The sequence below is a fragment of the Eptatretus burgeri genome, chromosome 10, assembly GCF_056783735.1.
Source record: "Eptatretus burgeri isolate ZD-2024b chromosome 10, Ebu_testis_v1, whole genome shotgun sequence".
Taxonomy (NCBI): domain Eukaryota; kingdom Metazoa; phylum Chordata; class Myxini; order Myxiniformes; family Myxinidae; genus Eptatretus; species Eptatretus burgeri.
In genome coordinates, this window is record NC_140970.1 from 14,556,402 (window position 1) to 14,577,822 (window position 21,421).

The window sequence follows — 21,421 nt, forward strand, 5'->3', positions numbered from 1 at the left end:
TAGCTGTTCTGGTGGACTAGGAGGGAGCAGGTCCATTGGTGGGAGAGAGAGAAACGGGCAATGATGAGGCAGGTGTCAAAACACCCGGGCAGAGTGATGAAGGCACATGGGCAGGGAGAAGACACATGAGCAGGACGACGAAGGCTCATGAGAATGAACAGGGATGACGAAGCAGTTACAATGAACAGGGAAATGTCAAGAGGACGAACAGAAGGAGGCAGGCACACGAGATGGAAGGAAGGCATCAGGAACAGAGCAACCATTTCTTCTCCACACGATCTCCTCTCTTGTTGGCCCAATTTCAACTCTCCTGAGAGACGACTCCAACTCTTAGCTTCTCTTCGCACCGACTTGATTGAGATGCCTCCCCCTCTCCACAGAGGTCCCAAAACTCTGCCCCACTGGAAAGATGAACCCTTTCAGAGACACCCATAACTCTGCCCCTCAAGAACGATGAACTCCACCTCTTCAGAGGCGCTTAAAACTCTGCCCCTCGAGAGGAGATCCAAGGGTCCGCCCCTCGGGAGGAAACGCAAAACTCCTCCCCTCGCTCTCTGGACGGCATATCCCCTTTTATGGCCCCTCCAATCTCTTTGCTTTGGCCTCATCTCTGCCTCTTCCGGTGAGTTTCCTCATTCAGTGGGATATACAAGAGGTTACACGCATGATTCCTTACCTTAAACCCTAACTATTTATGAGAATTCATCACCCTCCGTATGATGCACATTTTAACAGACAATTCTTAAGCTATGTTTCCCTACTTAATCACATCAAGATGGGAAAACTACTTGTACACAGACCCAACTACTCTATACATGTCTTTCTGCACAAAGGTAATATCTACCACCCCCCACCCCCCCCCCACAAATGTAACAATATGCTCTTTATGTCATGATTTTATGAGGTGGTAGGACAAGCATGATCGCTGTCCTTTCCAACTCGTTTCTTTTGCACTCTTTTATTTAATTGTCTCAAAACATTATCTATCTATAATTCCAGCAATCTCTGTGTGTGTGTCTGTCTGTTTGTCTGTCTGTGACCGCCGTTTCTCGACGACCGCCAGTCCGATCTCATTGAAACTTGCCAGGAATATTGACAGGGACCCCCGGACGTGCCTTTTCGAGGTTTGATATCGATCGGACGAGCAGTTCCCAAGTTACGGCCATTTTATTGCTTTTTCAGTGTTGAAAAGGTGTATATATGGCAGCTAAAGGTGTCGTTCCACCTTCTCACCTTATCATGACATTTTTTTCCCAAATTATTAATAACCAGACGACCACCGGTCCAATCGGATTGAAACTTGCCAGGAATATTGCCGGGGCCCCGCGGATGTGCCTTTTCAAGGTTTGATATCAATCGGACAAGCGGTTCCCAAGTTACGGCCATTTATGTGTCAACCAATGACAGGACACGGTGCTATGACATCACGAATGACGTCACAAGTAATGTTTTTTATTTTTAATTTTAATTTTTTTATTTTTAGCACGATTGACGTCACAATTCTTTTTCTTCGTTTGGTATGACGTCACAATCGACACTGTGGTCCTGATTATGTGCCTTTTCAAAGTTGGATATCGTTCTTCCTCATCCATTTCAGCTGTTTCCCAAGTGTTTCCCAAGGTTTGAAAGCTGTTTTATTCTAAGGTTTGAATTAATTAATTAATCCCAAGGTTTGATTCTTATTTAATTATTAATTTATTTCATTACTTAATCCCAGGGTTTGATTATTATTCAAGTTATTAATTAATCCCAAGGTTTGAATTTTCCCGAGGGAAACAGCTGTTTCCCAACGGTTTGAAAGCTGTTTTTTCCCAAGGTTGGAATTAATCATTGTGCTCGTAGACATTTGTGAATACATTTACAGAGAGAGGGGCGAGAGAGGAGGGGGAAAGTGGGGGCGAGAGAGAAGGGCGAGAGAGGGGGTGAGAGGGGAGGGACAGAGGAGGGGGAGAGAGGAGGGGAGAAGGGGGCAAGAGAGAGGAGGGGGAGGGAGGAGGGGGAGAGGAAAGACAGAGGAGGGGGAGAGAGGGAGGGGGGACAGAGGAGGGGGAGAGAGGAGGGGAGAGTGGGGGGGGGGCGAGAGAGAGGGGGTGTCACAATTATTCTTCTTCGTTTGATATGACGTCACAATTGATGCTGGGGACCTGATACTGCATGCACGAAGCTGCACATCCTGGCACACACCTACGGGCATGCCCCTACGGGCCCGCACTAGTAATTATAACACCACCCTTTAATATCACCTCTCTGCAGAATGTGGGCCCAAAGACAAGGACATTCTGGCTATTATTTCATTACTCATTATAATTATATATTTCATTGTTATACGAGTTCCCTGTTTTTGTCTTTCTATTATGTTAATTGTCTTTCTATATTCTCCTGTTTTTGTAGCTTGTGAGCTCATGGAACAAGGAATCCTGGCACTCCTGTCTTCGACCGGTTGTGCAGCGGCATCGTCTTTGCAAGCACTGGCTGAGGCCATGCGCATCCCACATCTGTTTGTGGAGCGAGGAGGAGTGGGGGGCCTTGGTGGTACAGGAAGTTGTCCACGTAGTAACTGTGAACTCCTGGCATCTCCTATGGAGGAGAGTGAGGGCTACACACTCACGGTGCGTCCCTCCACCCAACTCGGCCACATTCTCACCCAAGTTGTCGCTGAATTTTCTTGGAAGAAGTTCATCCTTTTCTACGAAAATGGCTATGGTAAGGAAAAGCCAAAATTAACGATAAACCATGAGCTTCACGAGGTAATTACCCTCGCCAAAGGAAAGGGAATTTTGTTTGGATCCATTTGTTTGCACTTGGCACCATCAAAATTTTTTTTGAAAAGTATGTTGATCGGCTCCGTTTGTTTGTTTGTGTGTTTGTGATTGTGTGTGTTTGTTTGTTTGTGTGTTTGTGTTTGTAAGTGTTTGTTTGTTTGTCTGTCCGCTCGCCTCCAGCCCAAACCGCTCAACCGATCATTCTAAAATTTTCAGAGATTGATGTCACCGACCCTGCGATGCAGGCCTGCAGGCCAATAGACAGGCCAACAGGCCAATTTGAGCCAAATTTTCTAAAATCCTCAAATTTCCTCTGATTGACTTGAAATTTGAACAGAATTTGCATATCAGGTCAGTAAATTCAACCACCTATTACTGTTGAGGTTATCTTCGGTCAAAAGGTCAATATAGGCCATAAGGTCAACCCAAAATAGGCGAAATTTTTAAATTGTTTCTAAAATTGTAAATTTTCATCTGATTGAGTTGAAATTGGAAGATCATTTGCATATCAGGTGGATGAATTCAACCACATACTATTTTTTAGGTAAACATAGGCCAAAAGGTCGACATAGGCCAATAGGCCAAATTTGGCCAAATTTTCTAAAATCCTCAATTTTCATCCGATTGACTTGAAATTTAAGAGCATTTTCATGTCAGGTCGCTAAATTCAACTACCAATTTATTTTAAGGTCAACAGGTCAACACCGGCCTAATTTCTAAAATTGATAGATAGGGCCAAAATCAAAATATATCACTATCTCAAAAAGTTGTGGATGAATTATGACAAAATAATCTGCATGAGTTGAATAGGTGACAAGAACAAGTGGATTGGATTTTGGTTCGGATCCAGCCCATCAGTGGGATACAAAACGTGAACTGTTCCACCTAACAGAGGTTTGCGCTCTACCGAGTGCCATTCGACTTTGTGCTGTTTTGCCAAGTTGTCACTCCATGAGTATTTTTCATTTGTTTGTTTGTTTGTTTGTTTGTCTGTCTGTCTGTCTGTCTGTTTGTTTGTCTGCAGAGAACTTTTGTGTTTTTCTGTACAACTGCTTGTCGGATTGAGATGAAATTTTCATGATTGGAGCGTCTACACATGTAGAATGTTTTAATAATAACTATGACGTCATATATCACGTGGTATGGCAGCCATGTGGGAAAAACTTTGGACATCTGTATCTCTGAAACCACACCAAGGAAAGAATTTAAACTTGGCACAAGGAAAGCACTCCTCATGCCGAATACATCTGATTTTTTGATGATGTCATCATTGCCTTCGTTATGACGTCATAAATGCATAGGTAGAATGCTATATCTGATCAGTATGAAAAATTTTGAGGGTCATCTAAGGATAAAATGGTCCACAAAAAAAAATTTGACAATGTAATCGGTAACATGATTCAGCAGCCATATTGCTTTTTTTGTTTTTTCAAAACCTTCAAAAATCTTCTTCTCTGAAGTGGCTGAACAGATATAGGCGAAATTTTATACATATGACCGACATTCCATGAGGAACAAAAGGTTCACACATATGATGTCATAGGTCACATGGTTTGACAGCCATATAGAATTTACTCTAAAACCTATTTAAAAAAATCTTATTCTTCAGAAAGGCTGGACAAATCGAGGAGACACTTCAGAAAAATTTTCCCCAAGCCATGGGTGTACTAATTTGTGAAGGAGTAATTGATAGTTCACATGGTTTGGCAGCCATATTGGATTGAAGAAAATATTCAATAATTTTTTTCTGGAACTGCAAAATAAATCAAAGTGAAACTTCACATTTATGACCTAGTAGCGATGGGAAATAGTGTAGTAAATAGTAGAAAAATCGTGCAAATTATGATACAAGCATCAAATTTGGCATTTCTGTTCTGCAGGGCTTTCTGATCAAATCTGCTCGATTGGCCATTTGAAAATCCAAATTTTGAAAAATTTGAAGAAAAAAAAAACTTCAAAAAAATTTGATGTCACAGCTGGCTGAAATTCTTGAAGCGCAAGTGAACATCCCAGACAGAGAACCAAGGGGAGATGCAGTCATCATTGATGGCTCAGCACTTATCAATGCCCTACCTCCACGCACTTCAAAGATATTTGATGACTATGCTGAAGAAGACATCATCTCAATGGTGGAATCCTATGGTTCCAGGCACGAGAGGGTGGACGTAGTGTTTGATGTGTACAAGAAGTCAAGTCTGAAGTCTGAGGCAAGGTCGAAAAGGGGGCAAGGAATCAGAAGAAGAGTGACAGGAACCAGTAAGACCCCAAGTAACTGGCGAAGCTTTCTTCGAGATGACAACAACAAGACTGAGCTGTTTCACTTCCTGCAGAAAAGATGTGTGAAGCACAGTCGACAAGCACAGTCATTGTCACAAAAGGAGAAGATGCCATTAGCAACACAAGGAAGTCACTGGATGCTGTGTCTCCATGTTGTCATGAAGAAACTGACACTCGAATATTTTTACACGCCAGGGATGCAACGACGGATGGTAGCAAGTCCATTATCATTAAGGCTAATGACACGGACGTACTAGTCATAGCAATATCTGTACTGCCATCCTTACAGGAACTAGGTCTTGAGAACATGTGGATTGCCTTTGGCCAAGGAGCTAAGGCGCGATGGATTCTAGTCCATGAGGTAGTTTCCGCAATAGGGCCTGAGAAAGCTCGAGGGATCCCATATTTCCATGCATTCACTGGATGTGACGTCGTGTCTGCCTTCCACGGTAAAGGGAAGATAACTGCATGGCAGACTTGGAACGTCTTTGATGATGTTTCTGAACCATTCACCAATCTCAGCCAGCATCCAACATTGATTTGTGATCTTGACTTTTTTGAAATTTTTATTTTTTTTGAAATTTTTCAAAATTTGGATTTTCAAATGGCCAATCAGGCCAAATTTGGTCTTCCATTTCATTGGAATTGAATCAATTTTTATCCCATTCTAAATTAAATTGAACAATAATGAAAAACGTCATGGGTCAGAGTCAGGTGTCCGATCAAAGCAGGGTTGCATCAAAGCGGGAGGTCTTGGTACACGGTCATCACTGTCAGCAGTTATAAAGTGGCAGTTTAATTATGTCTCTTATTAATTATGTAACACCAATGTACAAACGCCACACAAAACTACAGAAACACCACACAAACAACACACAAAACAAGTCCTGGCGAGGGTCTGCAATCTCTGATTGCTTCTTTTATTCTTGACCTTTTAATGCATTTATCATAAATGTACGCCAGGATGTTGCGAGGCCTTTTATTAATATGAAGTAATTATAATCAGTCAAACTTATAATAAATACGAGACATCACAATTGATGCTGGGGACCTGATAAGTTGTATATTGTGAATGCACGACATTTTCTGCTCGATAATACCTTCTAATATTTCCATCAGATTGACTTGAAATTTAAAGAGGACTTGCATATTTGGTCATTGAATTCAACAAATATTATTATAAAGTCAAATTTGTTTTATGGATTCTGCAAGTATCGTGCTCTGCATGACATCTTTCTTGTTTGTTTGTTTGTGTGGTTGTGTACTTATACATTAGTCTTTCGCAGCCGAACTGTAGCACCCGGATGCCCCAAATTATGGCTGTAGGTACTTCAGTATCTGGGCAGGGTTTTATGCATGTTGACCTTAACGTCCATTTTGAGGCTACGAAATGACACTATAAAGGGTATATTGGGATGTGGGGTCAGTCAGTGCATCCGCTGGCCTGGATGTGGGGTCAGGAAAAAGGCAACCACCATGAGGCCAATAACACCATAGCTTTTCAATGTCCAACACATCCCAAAACCACCGCCAGGTAAAGCTCGTGCAACTGCACAGCACTGAGTAGTAGCTGCTAGTAATCAAAACTCATACATATGACATATCCATTCCATTTTTTCTTAACTAAAGTGGTTAAGAATATGAACCTAAATTGTATTTACATGAAGACAATTTGGTAACTGAAGAATAATGATATTATATCAATCTGACTACAGTGATAAAATACTATCTCATGGAATATTTGAAAGATATATATATATATATATATATATATATATATATATATATATATATATATATATATATATATATATATATATATATATATATATATATATATATATATATATAGTACCAGGAAGAGGTTTTCGGGTGTACATTAGGATATGAGTTGGCTGTGGTGACCCATTCATTTTTGAGTTAGACCATGCATTTCCAATATAAAAAAAATAGAATTATTTTATTCTGCAATCTAACCTTTTCTGTTTTGCTTTCATTGGTGGCTCAGAAGAAAACGATGATATATGGTGTGTGCAGATATACGTGGTGTGCATAAGTTTTTGGAGCACACTTCACGTCGAGGTGCTGAGGTTTCGCTGCAGCGTGTGGACAGCAATGTGGGTGCCATGATCACTACACTCTTTCGGTCATTAAAATTTGAGGAGCTGAATCGCTATCGTGACATGCTGAGGCGTGCCGTTCTACTGCTATGTCCGCAACTCGCCCGCACACTTATCGAAAAAGTAAGCACATACTCTGCTTGCTGACTCATCCATCACGCCACTGTTTTTTTCTCAATTTCACACTCAAACCATTCAACAACACAACATGTTACTCAAGCAACATACTGCAAAGCTCATACTTTATAACTTTTAACCAGACCTTCTCGTCATTATAATTTGTCATATGTTGTTCGAGTGGGGCATTGAAAATGTTCCACCAAAGAGAAGCTCACATTAGTCCAAGGATATTTGGATAAAACATGTTTTTGCCTTTTACATATTGGATGAATTTTGCTGAGTTCAATTATCCCCTTGTTTTGCTCAAACTGTCTCATTGCACCATTGTTTTGCTTGAGTGTCAAAAAGGGACATTTGTTGGGAACTTAGTTGGAGAGGATTCCACCATTGCTGGAGTGCCTCCCTCCATACATATGTCCGAGTGATTCAACTCTATAATTATTCATAAACAGATCGAACAAACATTATAAATATGTGTGGAAAAATTACAGATCCAGACCCGGAATCTAACCCAGGTCCTCTGACAAACCATACCAGTGCTCTGCCATCTGAACTATCTGGACAACCCACCAGCTGAGCAACACAATTCCTCCACAAACAGAAATGCCACTCTCTTTCCCCCCTCCCCCACTGCTTCCAGGGCACTCACTGCCAATCATAGGAGCAGCAAGGGCCTGCTCACGAGAGGGTCTTCCCCCCACCGTGGGGAGACAATTCCACGTTCACTATCAATCACCACAGGGGGTGTAGGAGTAAGATACTTTTTTCCAAGACAACCTGATCATCTGCAATGAAATTTAAAACAAGAGGATCCTGATGTCCCAGTATTGTTGAGGGTATAATGAGCTGAGTCAGGAGCATGGTGAGAGAAGGCCATGTTGTTCGAGAGATAAAGCACTGTGTTTTATTCAGGGAAAGGCTGAAGTTTACTGCAATTCTTGTTGATTGTCTAGTTACATTAAATTATTTATAAAGTTTTCCACCATGTATTTATCACATTATAACACAATTTAATTAAGGCATTGGAAAAGGTTACTTGCCACATCATTTCTGTGGCAAACATATCCCAACAAAGGTTGTGCTCATAATATGGCTGACCCCAAGTCAGAAATTAGGTCAGGGTATATATTGGCACAAAACTGCCTTCCAACTTTTTTGATGTCTCTTACACAATAGTCTTTCAATAATTTTTAAAAAAATATGGCACAGAGATTAACATTTACAAACACAGTATGGACAAAGAACAGATGAAATAACAGTTCTGGGGTTTGCGAATTCTGTGATTCCACAAACCCATAAATTCAGTTGAGGATCAGTGTTTCTCAGGTGTGCTCGCATGCCAGGCTTGCTGATGAAGCAGAGCTCCTACAAAGCATGCAAACTCTCAATAGTTACAAATAGCTAACTTCGATACATTCTTTCTCAACAAACTTTCTTTAAAGATGGTCTGGCAGGCCCTCTGGTTCCACTTAATTCTGCAGAAAGTCTGACAGAAGCTCAAGCACCAGATCATTGTGGCATAGCAATAAAGTGAGACTTGTCTCAGGATGAGCAGATGCTGATGATTCCACCCTGTGGAGACCAGTACACCATACTTTTGAGAGACAGGCTGTCATGGTATCCCTGTCTACAGATATGAAAAAAAGACATTGGTCATCTACCTGGAACAAGTCTTTCATAGCAGAAAATTCCAAAGTTTTCACTCTATCCCTCCAAAATAAGAATTGGCTTGAGATCCACCAGGCTGACTTTTCCGGCCAACACCTGGAAGAGGTGTGATGAATCCGTAGAGCCCCGAGATCACATTGTGTGCAACAACCTGTATATACCATTTCGAGTATAGCCCATAACATATATCGAAACGTGCCTCTAAGTTTGGTCGATGCCTTAGTCTTCTCCACAGAGCCAAGTCGATTCTCAGATATGCAGAGCTCACTATGGTGTATAAGGCCTTCATCTGATTTATTATGGGAGTATGGCTCCCTGCAAATATGGGCTGGTACTGCAGATTCCCATCTTACTGTCCTGGTATGATCGAGTTCAAGGCTTTTATATTATTGTCACTATCTCCTGTCAGGGGTGCGAGTCTCAATCTTTGCTTCTCACCCACCACAGGCAATCGGTGGACTTTCAGTTTTTGATCGCCTACTGCTCGCCTCGCTCCACCGTCCCTTTCTTCCTTCCATCCACCTACGCTCACACCCACCTACCGGGGTTGAACACGTTTTTGCCAGAAACCCACAGATGGGTCCCTCACCAAATCTAATGTGGATGTTCACCTCTGTAACTTCAATCCTCTATTTCTTTACTCTGTGGAAATGACACTGTATCTGCTGCTTCACGCTCTTCCATTCAGTCTTTCAGGAATACCATCCATCGTAACTTCCGACTTTCTTTCAAACCCACGTTGATCTCTTCTCTCCTCCTCTCGCTGACCCACTCATCCCCCCTTCCCCTTTTTTCTTCTTTAGCCTATTCCACTACTCATCTACGATGTGTCTGCATTTTTGTCAGCCACTTCTCATTCTAACTCCGATCAGCCAGTAAACCTGACAGGATTTCAGAATGAGTTGCTTATTCCCAATACCAACTGACTGATAATTATTAGTGCGTTTCAAAGGCAAGTCTCACTATGATACTCGGCAGCCTCTGTGCATTTGTTTATCTGGTCAATAATTCTAAACCGCTAAGTCACACAAAGCTGAGTTTTGCACACTGCTTCGACTTGAGTCAAACAAGAGCCAATTAAAATTATATGCAATTAAAGATCTCAGGTTCAAGTAAAAAGTTTTTTCAACAATAACTCAAGAATGATAATGAGGAGGCAGGTGAAATGTCACACATTGCTCCAGGCTGATCCAATGTAAAGCTGATTAAATTTTGTTGCAATCCTCTAATGGATTTGTGATGGTCCCCAGTTAAAGTACACAGCTATAATATCTGAAAAGCAATACAGAGGAAGAAGGTAAAACACACACTGCTTCATATGACTAGGACTATTAAATAACAGTGCATTTTCACAATGGTGTAGTTAAAGTGTCAGTTTTGAGTATGCAGGAAGTGTCTCACACGTCGTTCTGTCCTGAATGTTTGCTGAATATTTTTCACTTGCAATGACACTGATAAAAATTATCTCAGTAATTTATTATTTTTGATAAAAGTTGTATGCATGATTGCATTCACAGCGAATCAACCCCAGTGTCAATAAGAGACTTTTGCAGTGAAAAATTATTGCTGGAGTCATGACCTTCACAAGCGACTTGGTTGCATTTAACTTCTTCAGTAGCAGGGATTAAGAATGTATGTTGACACTGTGTCTGGGTCATAATAGTGTAAGCAAGCTTCAACTCAGGCTGTATTTGCCTGGCAAAATGTTGCATTCAAAATGGGTGTACATCCTGTGTGTAATGTTAACACAATTCACACTTTGTTCAAGCATAAGCTGATGCCAGGCAAACACTTGCCATCTTCAATTTGCAATTTGTTTGCCACAATTAGAATTGGCACGTTTGGCAGAAATGAGCAACACTCTCAACAGCTCTCCAACAGACAGGTGATGATCTTCACGAATACATTAGTCAACACAAAAGCTTCCCTCACAATGGTGTTATGGAATTGACACTTGAGTTGCATCTCAGAAGTTGTTGTGTAAATATATATATATATATATATATATATATATATATATATATATATATATATATATATATATATATATATATATATATATATATATATATATATATATATATCTGTATACCTAAGGATTTAGATCCATGTTTCTGAAAGCCTCGCTAGTCTCATGAAAAACGGATTTTTGATTAAAACCCAGATGGCTCACAAATGACAATGAAACTGCAATTGTGGACATCAGAGAGGGGAGAGTGAGGGATAATATCCGTATCATGTCTCGTCAAACCTAGATGTTGTTCCGCTTCACACTTGACTCTGAAATGCCTCCAGGCAATTAAACTACAAAGGTGGAACTGCTGTCCTTAAAAACACAGTGCTACCCGCATCTCCTTGAATGAAAAGAAAAGCAAATGCAGCAATGTTGTCTTGTCAGATGCATATAGATTAATTGTCTGAGTTGTGAGCATGGGTAACTTGGAGTGTACCGGAATCCTTCATTCCAGTGCTTATTTGGCTTTATATGGACAATTATGCTCCACAATATTGCATGAACATTCACATACAAAATTTCAAGGTTAATAACAGCTCTCAATTAAATTTGCTGCCCCCACTTGACTTAATGTAGAAATGGAACTTTTCTTTTATCCGTCAATGAGCAGTTTTTATCCCCCGCCGCGTGGCGGAAGGGGGATATTGTCACCCAGGTCGTCCGGCTGTCCGTCCGTCCGTCCGTCCGTCAGTCCGTCTGGGCGTCAACATTTATAGCTGTGAGTGCGATAACTCATAAACTATTCGCCATATCGATTTGAAATTTGGGTCACACATGTACCACCTGAAAAGGAAGAACGCTATTGATTTTGGACGTGGCCGGATCCAAGATGGCCGACTGGGGCGGCCATCTTAAAAAAAAGTTTTTTGTAATAAATGGAAAACCGCTTATCTGATTTCAATTATTTTTGGTTACTACGTTCCTCACCCCTGGAGAACTTTTTCGAGATGATGACCAAATAGTGTCTTGTTTCCAATTCACCTCCCTCATTATCTGGAATATGTGTGACCTTTTTCATTCAATGGCGGGGGATTCCCCATCTCTGATGGTATATTTATTATTATACAATACAATTAGAATTAAAATATGGGTTTGAGATTTTCCAGAACATGTGAAAAGAATGCTTTGCTCGATTGCAAAGGCATTAACACAACACTCAGGAGTGATTGAGTGAAAATAAATGAGTACACAAGTGACCGGATGGTCAGTTGATAGTGAGCAGTTTACCAAGTTCAGGAGAACAACATGAGTCAGTATGGTTAGCATGATACATGTTCAAAATGTCCGATCAAAGAGAAGCACACAATAGTCCAAGACATACCAATGTTGAAAAAAAATTCAATCTATCCATAATAATAATAAATGTCAGTGTGTGTCAGTCAGTCAGTGTGTATGTGTGCCACTTCCATAACTCCAAAACCATGAAACCTCGCTGCCCAAAACTTTGCATGTAAATGAAACGATCTCTAAGGGAGTGCAATTATGAAAACTGGGTGTTTGGGTAAATTTAAACACCCCTTTTGAAGATAATTATTAATGGGGTGCTCATCATGAAAAAACACAAAAAGCTTATCCTTGGTCAGCTTGCTTTCACCTCACATGGGGTCTTCAGCCACCATTTTGTTTTGGCCTGTTCAAAAATGCCTTGGCTTGGAAGAGGTTGCAACAGTTTCTGTATTATAAATCACACATCATCGAATGCCTAATCATCGCTGTGTACATTGTTAACTGCTTGACTAGTCAGCCGTTCCTTATCAAAGGTTTTATTGGAGTACTTACTTGAGTGCTTAAGCCACTCGGCAAGTGCTCTACAAGCTTCTTTCTTGTTCCTTTTTCAAGCTGTGGCCATCCAATCGACAGTGGCCCTTTTTTCTGGCAAAATGAATGACGAGGTATTACATACGCAGTTCAGTCACCTGTGCTCCTCCCCGCATTGCAGCAAAAGTACCCGTACTATGGCGAAAGTACCTGCACTGTCACTCTGCACTCTCAACTAAGCTCCACACAACCAACAATACATCAATTGATGTACAAAATTCCAGGCCACTTTCGTGCAGTGACTCGGTGTCATCCCGTTCGCCCACTGAAAATGTTGTGCAATTTTCTTTTTTCACGATATTACATTGTTTCATCTCTTTGTGTGATCTGCTTTCATTACACCACCCATCACTTCACCATAGATACATATAAAAAAAACGAGAAGGGCACTTGGTAGAGTGCATACCCCCACCATGCAATGCCTGATCTAGTAGAACATATCTGGCCCAATGTTTTTGAAATATAATGCTATGTATCGTTTTTGAGCCCATCTCTTAATGGTAAAGAATCTGTTTAAAAATAAAAAAAAAATAAAAACTCTCGAAACCGGATCTGAACTTGGACCTTCACCATATTCAAATTGATTCATCCTTGTCAAACACCCAACCTGTCCATCAAATTTCATTCGAATCCGTCCACAACTTTGTCAGATATTCTGCACACAAACAGACAAAAAAACAAACAGACAAAAAAAAAACGATACACGTTGTGCTTTGCATGATACTTGAAAATCCACCCCAACCAAATAAACAAAGTTGGCATGAATACATCAAATTGTCCATTTCATTAAGATTAAAATTGATGATCAAAATCAGAGCTCAGGCTAATCGGATGAAAATTGACGATTTTTCAGAAGAAAATTGATGATTTCAGAAGTTTGATCTTGAGTTGACCTTTGATCTTTTGACCTCAAAAATAGTTGGTTTCCCAATTCAGTGAGGCACTATGCAAGTGCTGTTAAATTTTCAAGTCAATCAGATAAAAATTGATGATTTTTCCGAAGAAAAATTGATGATTTTATAAGTTTGACCTTGAGTTGACCTTTGATCTCAAAAATAGTTGGTTTCCCAATTCAATAATGCACTAATGCAATTGCAGTTTAACTTTCAAGTCAATCGGATGAAAAATGACGATTTTAGAAATTCGATCTCAAGATGACCTTTGATCTCAAAATCAATAGGCTGCTCAGTTGAAACTACCTCTATTCCACCTCAGTGGAATTTCATGAAGGTGAGTTTAAAATTGTGACCTATAGGCGATTGAAAAACAAACAGATAAACAGACAGGCAGACAGACAGACAGACAGAATAACAAAATTGACTGACCAATATACTTGAAAAAAATCTTTGATTTTCCAATTTGATAACAAATGGACAAACAAACAGATAGACAGGGGTGAAAACATAACCTCCTTTCACCTTCGCTGGCAGGGGTAATAATGTCCAACGTCGAATCGTTCCTGGTGTTTCGAACTCCACGACGTTGGTTCTAGCTGTTCAGGGAAAGAACTGACATCTGTGGCTTGAATGAAACTTTAATTTTTCATTTGAATTCCACTTTTAAAGAACACTATTTAAAGGTAAACCTTTGTGGTTGGCGTTTTGGTGTACTTTATGGCTTGTTTTTTTGTTTGGTTATGAGATTAATCTGGACCCATGGCTGTTTCGGCCAGTGCAAAAATGCCTTGCCTTGGAACAAAAGCACTAAAATTAAAGTACATAATCAAAATCGGTGGTCGAATTTGAGGATCCTGTGGGTGAGAGAGACCTGCAGTGCGGCTCCACAGTGTTCACACACGTCTTTTAACAATGCGGCAATGCCGAATGAGTGACGTGGTAAGGTGAGGTGAACGACAAAGTATCACATATGAAGTTCAGTCACCTGCAGTCATACTAATCACCGCCTGGAGATGCCTGGAGAGTTGTGTGGGGGTGGAGGGGGGAGGGGGTTTGGGAGGAGGTAAGCATGAAGGGAGGAGAAGAGAAGAGAAGGAAGGGCGTTTTCCTTCAATCATCAAAAAAGCCGCACCAGTGTTTGTGTCAAATCATCGAAAAAGCTTACCAGCAGTTCCCACTGCTAAAAAGTGTTCATTTGTCCAATTCGCACATTCTTTGACATCAGTTCCTCTCCTTGACCTCCAGAAGCACCTGGCGACATCCAAATAGTTGTATGTCGGTGGAAGAGGAGGGGCTTTGGGAGGAGGTAAGCATGAGGGAAGGCAGGGAAGGGAAGGCAGCATCTCTGGACATCTCCGGGCGTCACTGGGCAGTGTTTTGTATGACCCGTCACCTGTGCTATCGCGCACTATGTACAGTGTTAATTCATGGGAAAAAGCACCCATATGTGACACACAGTCACTCTGATAAAAACAACCAAACATAAATGGCACTCTGTGTTGAGGCGGCGTGATGATGGTCATGTTTAACCCTGGAGCAGTCAAAGATCGCTGTGACGGGGAGGGTGAAATATCACGGCAAGGTCAGCACTAGTACTATGTGCTCATATTTTATCAAAGCGAAAGGTCTTATTTGCTGTCTCCCCTCTCCCGTTTCCTCTCTCCTCTCTCCTCTTTCCTCAACCCTCTCTCTCCCACCCCCCTCTCTCTCTCCCACACCTCGTTCACCCTTCCCCTCTCTTAGTATTCCCATCAGCAAAGCGATAGGTGATGTTTGTCTCTAAATATGAGCTTAATTATGGTAGTCCAATAGAGGTATGTTAGATCCGGCACAACGCCGGGTACCTTTGCAGGAGGAGAGAGGGGAAGTGTGGAGGAGGGAGAGAAAGGGTGGATGTGGGAGATGGAAAGGGAGGGGTGAAGGTGGGAGGAGGGAGGGAGAGGGTGGAGGAGGTAGGGGAGGGGGTGGGGTGGGAATCTGGTGGGAGGGGGGTGGGTAGTAAGAAGAGAAGAGGGACCTGGCATTGCACGTACCTTTGTTAGTATATATATATATATATATATATATATATATATATATATATATATATATATATATATATATATATATATATATATATATATATATATATATATATATATATATATATATATATATATATATATATATATATATATATATATATATATATATATATGACTGAGGATGTGTGTGTCTATGGTCGTTATGCGTTTCCACAAATTCCAACCGATTCCATTCAAATTCGGGACGATTATGGCTTTTGGTCCAACTAAGGTCATGGGCTATAAATCTTTTCCATAACACTTCCGATATTCGAAAACATCGATAAATCGATATCCCTTATGGGATTTTCCATTCAAATCCACTCAAGTTTAAGGCCTACGGGGGACGCAAATTTCCACTTTGCCCCGGGTGCCGTTTACCTCTGCTACACCAAGCTGTTAGGGTTAGCTGTTCGGGTTAGGGCTAGGGTTAGGGTTAGCTACCCTAACACTAACCCAAACCGCTATTCAGGAAATTTGCAAGAAAGCCCGAGCAACGCTGGGCTTTACTGCTAGTATATTATAAAAGGAGCCGTGTGTGTCTGTTTGTTTGTCACACTATAACTTGAGAATGTATTAACAGGTTTCTAAAGAACAAGGAGGATTTGTGTTTGGGCACACGTGGCAAAACTGCAAATGCTAAATCTCTATCTCTATCTCTATCTCTATCTCTATCTCTATCTCTATCTCTATCTCTCTCTCTCTCTCTCCCCCCCCCCCCATCTGTGAAGTGATAGGTGGTATTTGCTTGTATATATGAAGAGTTAATTAGTAAGAAAATATATTAATGTATTATTTATTTAAACATAACCCTATTTATCCATTTGGATAAATGTGAGTATATATATATATATATATATATATATATATATATATATATATATATATATATATATATATATACAGTAAATGTATATATTAATAAAAGGCTGTGTGTGTGTGTGTGTGTGCGTGCGTGCGTGCGTGCGTGCGTGCGTGCGTGCGTGCGTGCGTGCGTGCGTGCGTGTGTGTGTGTCCTTTATAACTCTGAAACCATAAAACCTATCAGCCTGAAATTTTGCATGCATACAAAGAAAACTATAAGGAAGTGTAAGAGTAAAATTGGGTGTCTGAGTTAATTAAAACACCCCTTTTGAAGATAATTAACGGCCTTATTTAATATCTTTCAGCAGGCTATCCTCGGCCACCTCGCTGTCTGGGCTCTTAAGGCTTTTCCTTTGTAACCTCGCTGGCGTCTGAAGCCGCCATGTTTTTTGGCCTGCTCAACCTTAACCTGACTTGGAACAGGCCACAACGATTTCTAAACAATGTTGTTGTTTTCACTTTCCTCATATTATCGAATGCCTGTTCATCATAGCTCCAAATTGCTGGGTATATTGCAATGTTGATAAACATCCGGAGACGTCAGCGTTCTTGGCTTGACATTTTGGGCGTCTCTGGGAGGTGTATGTTTAATGTGTGGCTAATCTTGTGCCAAACCATAGCCGTTTCTTAAGAATTGTTTCATTGAAGTGCTTTCTTGAGTGCTTCAGCCACTTGGCGAGCTCTCTCCAAGCTGCATCCGTGCTCTCAAGGAAACATCGAATAAACAGACGTGCGTTTCCACCTGTGTTTGGCCCTGCGGTCCCGTGCGGTTGGTGTCTCGGGAGATGTCTCATCTCATCCGCTGAAAATGTGCAATTATATTTTTCCAGGATATCGCTTTGTTTAACCTTTTGTGCGATCTCCTCATGTAATCCACACCTCACTTCGACATTGATGGATGTACAAAAATAATAACGTCCATCCGACCACGTGTTTGCCGTGATCTGGTTGTGAAGGCATAGATCATCGATCAATATTTTGTGTTGTTCCTTGATATATTTTTCAATTGAATTGTGCTAATTTCCCACTTGAATTCCTCTTTCAGAGAACTCTGTTTAAAGGTAAATCTTTGTGTTTGTCGTTTTTAGGTATTTTATGCGTGTTTACGTATATAAACTGCATTACCATAACGGAAGTGTGTGTGTGTGTGTGTGTGTGTGTGTGTGTGTGTGTGTGTGTGTGTGTGTGTGTGTGTGTGTGTGTGTGTGTGTGTGTGTGTGTGTGTGTGTGTGTGTGGTAAATGTATGTGTGCGCGTGTATACATGTGTACAATGAAGTTGCTGCTGTTTCCTGCTATCTCCACATGTGGGTGGGCTTCAAGAGGTGAAACAGAGACCTGCCAGGTCTCAAGTGTGTGTGTGTGTGTGTGTGTGTGTGTGTGTGTGTGTGTGTGTGTGTGTGTGTGTGTGTGTGTGTGTGTGTGTGTGTGTGTCATTGATTGGTATCTACATATGAGGTTTCAGAATGTGGAATTGAGTCCTCCAGGGTGGGCTCAAAGTATCCACCTTCATTTCAGTAAGGGCTCACGATTCATGGACAAAGATGTGAAGTTTTCTGTTTTCAAAGTTTTGTGCCAAATGCTGTCTTCAGGATCGTTACTGAGCCAGGGACGGCTTCAAACTGTAGTTTGTTTGTCGTGATATTTCCAGGGATGGTTTTTAATATCTCTGTGAGGTTCTTTGTCATCATTCCCATGAGGTTCTTCATCATCACTGGTACAACGTTGGCATCCTTCAGCTTCCAGGATCTTTTCACTTAATGCTTGAAGTCTTGGTATTTGGTCATTTTCTTGATTTCTGCATCATTAGTCCAAAATCACCGGTATTAACATCTCAATTAGCAATGCCTTCTTCTCTGTTTTTTTGTACCTATGCAAGATATCTGGTCACAAGGCTTTGTTTTCGATGTTCACGCCCAATTGGATCATGAGGTCGTATGTGATCAGTGGGTACTTTAATGTTTTCAGTGATTGCTTTTGGTTCATTTTCCCACAAATTTTCTGGAACTGGAATATCAAAGTTTTTACAGATGTGCCGACGGATTACTTTACAAACTGTGTTGTGTTGTTGTGTGTACAGCTGTTGTGACACGTTTTTTTTTTTATTTTTTTTTCCTGTTCAGTCATTAAGCATCACATATCATTCTCTTTGCTAACCCTGCCTCCACCCCTCACCTGTCGTTTTTTTTTCCTCCTCTCCCCCACCCTTCTCTCTCACTCTGTCCCCTCATAAAATGCAGCACTCTCCTCCCATGCCTCTGTTGCCCTCTCGCTGTGTGTATCTCTCTCTTTCTCTTTTTCTCTCTTTCTCTTTTTCTCACTCACTCACTCCCGCAGTGAATAGCAACGTTTGGTGAGGTGTCACTCTACCCACCTCCCCCATAACTCCCCTTCCTTCATCCTCTCTGCCTCCCCTTCCACTTCTCACGCTACATCTGCCTCCTCTCTCTCCCTGCCTCTTTCTCTCCCTGCCCCCTCCCCATTTTATTGACCCCTCGGCGAAGCAACGGATTGTATTTGCTCATATATATATATATATATATATATATATATATATATATATATATATATATATATATATATATATATATATATATATATATATATATATATATATATATATACATACATACATACATACATACATACATACATATATATATACACCGATTCATCCATCCATTGGGACCATACTCTGCAGAGCATTATTGCTGCCTAAGCAGTCTCCTTGGCTACTTTCAATTGCAACATGTTAAACAGGCTTAGTCAATTTAACCAACACACTGTCATGTGGGCTCTATTTAGTTAAACTGCTTACAATATTTAATGCTTACTCCGAGAGGTCCAGGCAGATGTTTTTTTTTTTATAGAAAACCCACTTCTACACCAGCATGAAACAAAGCATCGACAATCTCCCCTGTGAAAGAGGCAACAGCTTCCTCAGAGTGCCATGCCTACAAAGCCCGTTTTCTGGCTCGGTTCGGGGTCACACCTAAAATGCTGACATCATCCTATGAGGAGATATCACTGCCAAATGTAATTTTCTTTGAAAGAAAATATTTTGGGCTAGCAGGTTGGCTTAGGGGTATGCATATTCACCTCCAAGCTGTCTTGCCTGGGTTTGAATCTCAGCTCAGCCTTAAACTGTCATCCGGGTGTTTCACAGGCAGGGAGAGTCATCAATGTGCGTGCTTCTCTCGGATGGACTGGATGTTAAACGGGTGTGTTGTCTGCCGGCATTAATTGATGGACGTTAAGATCGCGCAGTGTCCATCGTAAAGAATAGTTGAGCTATCGCCTGCACCATGGCCAAATTTCAAATTCCTGCTCTAACCTGAGTTGAACATCAGCCATAGCCAACTGGTTCCTGAAAGACTTGGACCAAGCTTCCCCCACCCAACCATACAATAACGTGGGAATGATTGTGGTCTTTGAAGAGAAAGAAGAAGAAGAAGAATTTTTCAAAATAAGAAAAGTTTTCTTGGCACAATAAAACTTTGAGAAAAAATTTTAGCTGCGAAAAAAAATTTCTCATGTGTGTGAAAAGAGAAAAAAAAAACTTATTTCAAGAAAATATTTTCTTACTAAGAATTTTTTTTTGGCAATGGCAGACCTCTCCAGCATAATGGCACTCTAACGCCTTGCGATTCTCAGTGATACATTGGTCCAAGGTCCTCAAGTCTCTCCCACCTGTTCAGCCACAACCCCAGGGGAATGAATACACCACACCTACCTGGTCGTTCTTGTGCAGTTTGTCCTTGACCTTCGTCAGTGCCTGCTTAATGGTGAATGCAGGTTTGTAGCTCACTCTCACACCTGCCGATCACAATACTCTGCCAATCCTTTGAGACACTCTCGGCACCAAAGGTAAAACACAAAAACCTTTTGGTTGTTTCTGTGATCTGACAATGTTCTTTGAGGCAGCCAGAATGTATATATATTGGGTCGCCGAAATAGGTGACCCTTATTGTCAGTAATTCTGTCTGTTTGGATGTTTGTTCGTTTGTCATCAGCATAATTGGTAGTAAACGTGGGCGGATTTTGATCAAACTCGGGTGCTAGGTACATCTTATGACCTTGTGCTTTGGAAATTGTGATGGTTGCTAGGGATACTTTGGTTCCCTAGCAACAACCGAAAAACCTTCAAAATCGGTACCGTTCACACGAAATCAATTCCGAAAGCCATTATCCCACGTTGGGTTATGAAATTTGGCACGAATGATCGACAGGTGATGCTCTCTCAAATATATTCTGGTTTTTGTGATATATGGAATACTTTACCTGCAGCGCCCCCTACAATTAGAGTATCCGTGAAAATTGGCGAAAATTGAAGGCCCCCTTGCGACCAGGTGAGTGCATCGATACGAATGAAACTTTGCAGGTTCATGGTACTCAATGAGTACTACAACTTTGCCTCAGGACATATTGACCGATTCGCTTAGGTCAGGGGTCAAAGGTCAATTAGTGCAAAAATCGATAACATGCGAGAGCTGGAGGTGCCTTCGCGCCAAATGCTACTCCTCCTCGGGTTATGGTCTGATGGTCATGAAAATTCACACTAATCGTCTGGAATACATTGTGCACAAACGATCATGCTGGATTTTCGATTTAGATCTTTGTTCACCCACAGCACCCGCTCAAACTTTGGGGATTTCCGATTTCAAACCGCATTTTCGGTACTTTTCATTCAAATGGATACCGAGTAGTTATCAGTCGATGGAACTGGATAAGATTTGATATGGATAATCTTAAGGTGATTCCCTATCTGCTATATGACATACATTTTGCTCTATCTCTTGTAGTTTCCATGCTCGGCGACCC

General features: G+C 41.0%; 1 protein-coding gene across 1 annotated transcript in view; it reads left to right on the forward strand.

Moving 5' to 3' along the window:
- Positions 1-21,421, forward strand: part of LOC147017967 (glutamate receptor ionotropic, delta-1-like) — a 639,638-nt gene that overhangs the window by 305,850 nt on the left and 312,367 nt on the right. Inside the window, exons 4-5 of the mRNA XM_085897103.1 lie at positions 2,392-2,703; positions 7,077-7,282. Coding sequence (XP_085753229.1) covers positions 2,392-2,703; positions 7,077-7,282 — 518 coding nt within the window. The remainder of the gene's footprint in view (positions 1-2,391; positions 2,704-7,076; positions 7,283-21,421) is intronic.